General features: G+C 38.4%; 1 protein-coding gene across 4 annotated transcripts in view; it reads right to left on the bottom strand.

The window, feature by feature from the left end:
* Nucleotides 1-272: 272 nt before the first annotated feature.
* cdh19 (cadherin 19, type 2) overlaps nt 273-6,930 on the bottom strand; it is a 35,483-nt gene continuing 28,825 nt past the window's right edge. For 2 of the 4 annotated variants that reach the window (XM_028434580.1, XM_028434581.1), the window contains 4 exons: nt 5,847-5,968; nt 5,506-5,623; nt 3,492-3,743; nt 273-1,223 (listed from right to left, as the gene is read on the bottom strand). In XM_028434580.1, the coding sequence (XP_028290381.1) occupies nt 715-1,223; nt 3,492-3,743; nt 5,506-5,623; nt 5,847-5,968 (1,001 nt within the window). In that variant the 3' untranslated portion in view covers nt 273-714. Of the gene's footprint in view, nt 1,224-2,195; nt 2,238-3,491; nt 3,744-5,505; nt 5,624-5,846; nt 5,969-6,930 lie in introns of all 4 variants that reach the window. The other 2 variants (XM_028434583.1, XM_028434582.1) reach the window with 2 other exon arrangements.

The following is a 6,930-nucleotide window of genomic DNA, read 5'->3' as shown; positions in this document are numbered from 1 at the left end:
CATTTCATTCCAAGCACGAAGATTGATTCTTCTACACTGGAAGAGTAAAGCTCCTCCTACACACCTGGTATTACTGAAAGAAGTGATGAAACTTTTACAGGTGGAAAAAATGTAATTCATATTGAGAGACAATGTAAACATTCTCTACTTAATCTGGTGACCTTTTATAGATTACTTTATTAACAATAACTTGCCCATAAAATAAATATAATAAACAGTGTTTTTCACTTTTTTTTTTCTTTTCTGCATACATATATATATATATATATGTCACTGTTGTGACAAAAGTCACAACAGTAAACAGGTAACTATGATTTTGGCTCTTACCTGACCCATAGACCTAGATCAGTGTGACCCAATGCCACCTTGTTATGTCCGTGATGCACGTGCAGAAAAGTGCACGTGCATGGCTTTTGGTAGATTGGCAGAGGCAGGGGGAGGAAGTGGAGCGGTTTAGGGCGGGACATTGAGACGTCTATCAGAAACTCCAGATATCAGCTTTAAACCTAAATCCAAATTAGGTGGCTGGTTTATTCCGATTTATTCCGATTTATATAGGCAGGTATAGACTGAGATCAAATCCCGAACCTCTTGATCAAAGGACAACCCCTCTACCACCTGAGCCACGGTCCCCTTATTTACAAAACTTCAAGTAAAGCGTCACCAGTGATATTTTTAATCTTTAAAAGCTGGAGGGTAAATGATTCAACATCCTTAGAACACAGTGTCCCCTTCTGCCCCACCAAACCAAGGTGTGAGCCTCACTAAATAGGGTTTTGGATTGCTAGCAGTTACTTCATTTGCAATTTCCAAGGTGGAGGAGTCCAACGAACTGAGAGACCCTGTGGGAGACCCTGACCCTTCGTAAGCATAGGTTCGAAGGCAATCATATGGGGGTGCGTAAGGGTCCTCATCAGCTTCTGCCAGTCTATCCAGAATAAACTGCCTGAAGACCTCGTCCTCCGGCCCAATGAGGTGTGACTCACGGAGGGACATCCGTATGCTGGCTCTGACATCCTCCCTCCGCAGCCTGCGCTCCCTCCTCCTGGGATGGGGCCGCAGGGGGACAACAGGCTGGCAGAAGTCCAAAACTGCTCTTTCTCCATAGCGCAGAACCTTTGGTGACACTGTCTCAGGCAGATCCAGCTCCCTTGTGTCCTCCTCCAGGCCCTCCTGCTGTTTCTGCCTGTGTCTTCTTACCAGAAGTATTAAAACTGACAACACTGAAGACACAACACAGAGATCATTACAATGAGCACAAAATGGGCTGTAAATGTTTTTTTTTTTTAATTTTTTTTATTAATTTCAGCTATGAGAATAGAATGTGCGATTTATTTGCTCGCACAGTACAAAACAAAAGTAAATAATTTCTTTTGTAATTTAAGTTTTGTTATAAATGTTTACATTCTACAGAATGGCCACAATTAAATGAGAGCTTTAATCCCTCTTTATTCAGAATGAAAGTTAATTCCTCTTTAAACTGACCATGTAATGTAAACACTTATTTCCAAAGGCAAATGTAATTCTGAATTAAAGCTGATATCCAGAGTTTCTGAGAAATCTATGTTTATGTATCATTCTTTTGAAATGTGAAAAAATACCTAAGTGAAACCGTATGTTATTGTTGAGCTGCTGCTTCAAAACTACAATAAAAACAAAAGTAAAAACAAATGTTCTTCTATGTTGTTTTTTCCCGATAGACATGATACGCCACGTTTCCCCCATTCCTATCAAACCCTACCCAACCCCCAGACCTAAAGGGGAATTAAATGAAGCAGAATAAGCCTGTTTTCAATGTAAATCTCAATTCGGAATGACTATTTCCATGTAGCAAAACACTTTGATTTCAAATAATCTAATTTGGAAATAACTAATTAATTAAACATCATGTAACCGTGGCCAATGTTAGCATTTCAGCTTTGGTCATTAATCTTTCATGTTATGGGGACATGGAGCACACAGAGCAGCAGAGGTCACAATAAAACTCTTCACTATGCAAACACATCAATGTCCCAAGATGGCGTTGTTACTGATGTATTACCAATACGCTCATTAACTGACATTGCTTTGCAAGCTTTCAGCTTTTTAAAGTGTGTTAAAGGCACGCTGGTGAGTTTTTAAAAAGCTGGTTGGAATGGCAGTGTCAATTTGTTAATGAAAACAAATGCTTTGTCAACACATGGTCTTATACTTGCCAAAGGGATGTGGGACAGAGGTGCTTTAACTCAAGCGATCTGCTGGAAAACAACGGCTGTTCAGTGGATTCCAGTACAGTCTCAGTTTAATACTCTTTTTAGACGTTTCTGTATAGGTAAATGTTGGTAATACTGGTTCTAAATTCAAGCCCCGTTGGAGCTCTTTTTCAAGTTGGTGTTCTGTTTTGTTTCTGATCATGTTTTATTCTAATCGTCAATTTGAATGTCTGTCTTGGTGTGGGTTGTAGTCCATTGTTGTCTATTGCACCCCCTGTTCTGCCAGTGTGTAAGCACAGGCACTCTCCCCCTCTGGTCTCTCACATGGGATGCCCATCTTCCTGATTACCCTCACTTCTTAAAGAGTGCGAGTGCAGATTTGATGAATTGCATTGCAATTCCACTGCATTAATTTATTTGCATATCCTAATCCCATTTTTTGCACCCCTTATGAGATCTGCCTACTTTATATATTCATCAGAGAGAAACGCGCCAAATGGATTGAGGACGCATTGTGATGCGCTGAAGACGCGTAGTCCTGAATCCCTGGAATTTGTAGTCCTTATTACCGCGCTGAGTGACGTTTGCACACGTTTTAATACCCCTAAACCTTTAGTGAATCCGCCCCTATGTGTTTGCTGGTGGATTATTTTGCATTGTGTACCCCTTGTTACCCTGTCAGTGTTTCACAAACATTCCTCTCTGATGTTTGGTTTTTGAGTTCTGTTGAGGACTTTGTTGGTTTTTGGACTTCAAGCATATTCTTGGATCTATAACTGATTTTTTTTTCTTCCAAAATTTTTGGTAATCAAATATTTAAATGAATAATCTATACAAGTTTCATGTATATTTGAAATCTTTCTGAACTACAAATTATCTGGTCTGCTAATAACTTCCAAAATCTACATGTGGTTCACAAACCAAAAACCTTCAGTCACTCATTTCTTTGCAATCATTTGCATCAATATAACCATAGAGATTTCCATTCAACTTTAAAATTGAATCTTAACCAAACTTCACATTGAATTTAAAATCACTATCACATCGAATATCGCTCGAGTTTTTAAGTCTACCTCAGCACCTAGTCCATTTTTATTTGAGAATAGTTTATACTGGGTGCAAATCTATAGGCCAAAAACAGCCTTGTGTTTCTCCTTAAATGATTCTTATTGAATGACCTTTATGTTAGTGAAAATCTGAAGATGCAATTTCTGGTGTTCTTGAATTTGACCTTTTAATTACAAATACACCCCCAATGAAAAGGTGACTTAACAACTCAGGAAGGATATGTTTGCTTACCTGAGAACGTAACAAGGCAGACCAGAATTCCCAACAATGTCTGAAGACTGACCCCCATAGACAGAGCCATGGCCTCCACCCCTCCTGTGGGACAATGACCAGCAGGCTGACAGCTGCACACACTGATAGTCAACGTGCTGGTACCAGAAAGGGCTGGAGAGCCACTGTCAGCCAACACCACAGGCAGGAAGTAGTGCGTTCGATCCTTACGTGTAAATGTACTCCTCCTCGACACAATGCTGGCCGTATTGTCTGAAAGTAGCATCAGAGCAAGAGATACAACTTTCAGTATTGTGGAAAATGCTTGGAAGCCATTTTTTCTGACTGCTGTTGGTTTGAGGGAATTTAGAAATAGGTGAACAAGCAAAGTTACTGTAGACTTCATGTAATATTAAATAGAATCTGATGTTCTGCCAACCTCGAAAATATAATTTTCCGTTTGATTGACTGAACTTAAAAATATGTTTTTGGCTCAAGGAAAATAAGATTCATGAATTACCTTTTCATACATTTTCATATACTAGCTGATGATGAATTGATTCATTCATAATCAATACATTTGGGAGGTCAGTATTACGGAGGATTCAAGTATAATCCCTGAATTTGTTATACAACTTTAAACTTTATTGGTGTATCACCAAACACAAAGTTTTCATTGAATATCAAGTGTAATCTAGATAAAGATGACACTAGCAATAGTTTATACTGTATAAAGTTGCTCGACTTGTCCATTACAAAGAAAAGATAAATCAGTCAATCTGTGTTCAGCTCTGTTTAAATCAATTCTATTATTTAACATAACATATTTAGTACAGAATTGTTTATGTTCAGTTAAACTCAGCTTTTTGCTAGCATGGGGCATAATCATAGGCGGAGTTTGCCCAGGTGGTCAACATTTTAAAGTTTTCCCAAATTCCTTCAAAAAAAATACAGTACTTAATATATTATACACAACATACTCACTTAAAAAACAGTGACTGTACAATATTTATATAAAATAATGTGTTGTTCTTTCTTTCAGAAATACAAGTTATTATTGGCACTCTTCATCTGTAACACAATTCTTCTTCACATTGTAAATGGTGAAGCGACACCCAACAGTTCATGTATGGTATGTCGATGCAATTTTTTGTAGTCAACATTATCGATTATGTTACTAATATTTATTTCATTATTGTATATGTTACACACATTGCGGTGGTCACAAATCTCAAGACGCATATATATTCAATTCAATAGGAAACTTTAGCAAAGACTTAAAGCACAAAAAGAAAGAGAAACACTTTGTCTAGTGTCAAAAATGTCTCTGTAATAAAAGATTAAAACAAACTTTGTTGATGTCAGTTTGTACACTTGGGTAACTGACATAGCCTTGCCTGCAAGATGGATTCTGGTGTTCACAAACACCAGAATCCATCTTGTGCTGCTCCTGCCATTGCTTTTCAAAACCAAACCGAAACGGTTAGAACCAATCATGAGGCAGTGTTGTGGTTTAGGGCGGGATATCCGGGTTTGACGAAGCGCCGAAGCAAAACTGGCCCATGCGCAATTGTGGGGAGAGGAACTAGCTGCGCTACCGCTATTATAGCATAGCTCCGAATCAAAATAGAAAAAGGGTTTAACGTACCCTTTACTCACATACTCTTGTTGCAAAAATGGCAAAAGTCACTCAACGACATAATGACCACAGCATTACTATCCCAAAAGAAAGTTTTCACCAGTGGAGTCTGGTTGTTGTTGTAGCAGCGTCTCTGCTGCGCATGCCGATGACGACATCATAATTTGTTACCGTGTGATTGGCTCAAACAAATCACGGTGGACAGGCGCTTCGCCCAATCAGCTTCAAGCATTCTGTTCATGACCCTCCCTGGTTCCGAAAGGATTCGCCAGACACAGACCCAGATCGATGTGGAGAACTTAAGTTAGAGGGAGGTGCTACACATCAATCTGCCTCTTGCCAGGTTATAACTGACAGCCAGTGGTATGAATATTATTTAGTTTAGGTGAGTATGACCTTGATTATCTCTGATTGTGAAGTTTGGATTGATGTTTTTCTCTGGCACCATAGAGAAATAGAAGTGGTGTCCTTCCACTGGCTCGTCAGGATCAACACCACTCAGGAGTTGAATGACCTGAGATGAAATGACACAATATGGTGAAAATACACTGTCGTTTATCAGTTGATGCTTTTAAAAATAGGAGACATCCTTCATAGGCCTTAAGATTTCTTGTGAGTATTTGTGACTTTACAAGTAAAAAAAAAAGATGCAGCATAAGTGTATACGATACCACCTACATTCAGATTACCACAAAGCTATACAATAGATCAAAGACATTGGTGCATAATGTACATACCTCTCCTGCCTGCGTGCCTTCACAGATATATGGCTGGTAATCTCTTGCGAGCCTTGGCACATTGTCGTTTATGTCCAGCACTTTGATGAACACCACCACTGAGGAGGATAAATGGTTCTGCGCTGCAGTAGTAAAGACAGACATTTGTTGGAGTCCGCTGGGTGCATGTATCATTAACGCTTTGTGAAAGCTCTGTCGAAAAAACACTTAAGACTGATGAATGTTTGACGTCTTGCATCACCACCGTGGATCCAAAAATGAGCATCATTGTCGGACTGCTTTTATTCCAAACAAGACACTTGATGGATTAGTACAAGTGAGTCAGTTCTGGAAAAAAAGCGTAGGAGTTTCAATCCATCTGCAGCCACTGGCTTTCTAACCATATATATATATATATATATATATAATTGTTTTTGCGTTAACTTACAATGGCTAAAATGTCCTTCAGATCAGAGGTGTCAAACATTTCATTGGCCAAACCAGATAAAAAATGACATTTTAATGTTTAACCCTTCACTATATATTAATAAAGTTAGAGTTTCTTGAGGTGTAGAACATTGGTTCCAGATACATGAACTAGTTTATCAAAGTATGACTAATGCACATTAAACTAAAAGTCACTGGGCTAAATTCGACCTATCATAGCATCCAATCAGACCCTGAGAATGAGTTGATAATACTGGGAAAACATTTCACCTAATGCTTTACTTTTTCACAGATTCACTTTCATCTTTAAAAATCTTTCATATCTGTCAATGAAAAAGCAATGCACAATACTGTGGTTATTGCGTGTGTGTACTGGTACTGTGGTACTGTGGTATTGGTTTTACAAAAATGCTCAGATATTTTCTTTATCCGGCCCACTTTTAATCTAAGGCTACACACTGCAGTTCTTTATGCACAATTCCAATTAAAAAAATAAAAATAAAAATCAGAATATGACTCTGAAGTGATGTGTTGTTTACGTAAATATATTTGGAGGCTTCTCATCTCGCAGTGTGTGTGGCACTGATAATATGTATAATATAATAGATTATTATTAATACTAAGACCTCACTTTTCTCCCACTGTCTACTTTTCACTC

Source organism: Gouania willdenowi, chromosome 20 (genome assembly GCF_900634775.1).
Source record: "Gouania willdenowi chromosome 20, fGouWil2.1, whole genome shotgun sequence".
Taxonomy (NCBI): Eukaryota; Metazoa; Chordata; class Actinopteri; order Blenniiformes; family Gobiesocidae; genus Gouania; species Gouania willdenowi.
This window is presented reverse-complemented; position numbering and strand designations above follow the sequence as displayed.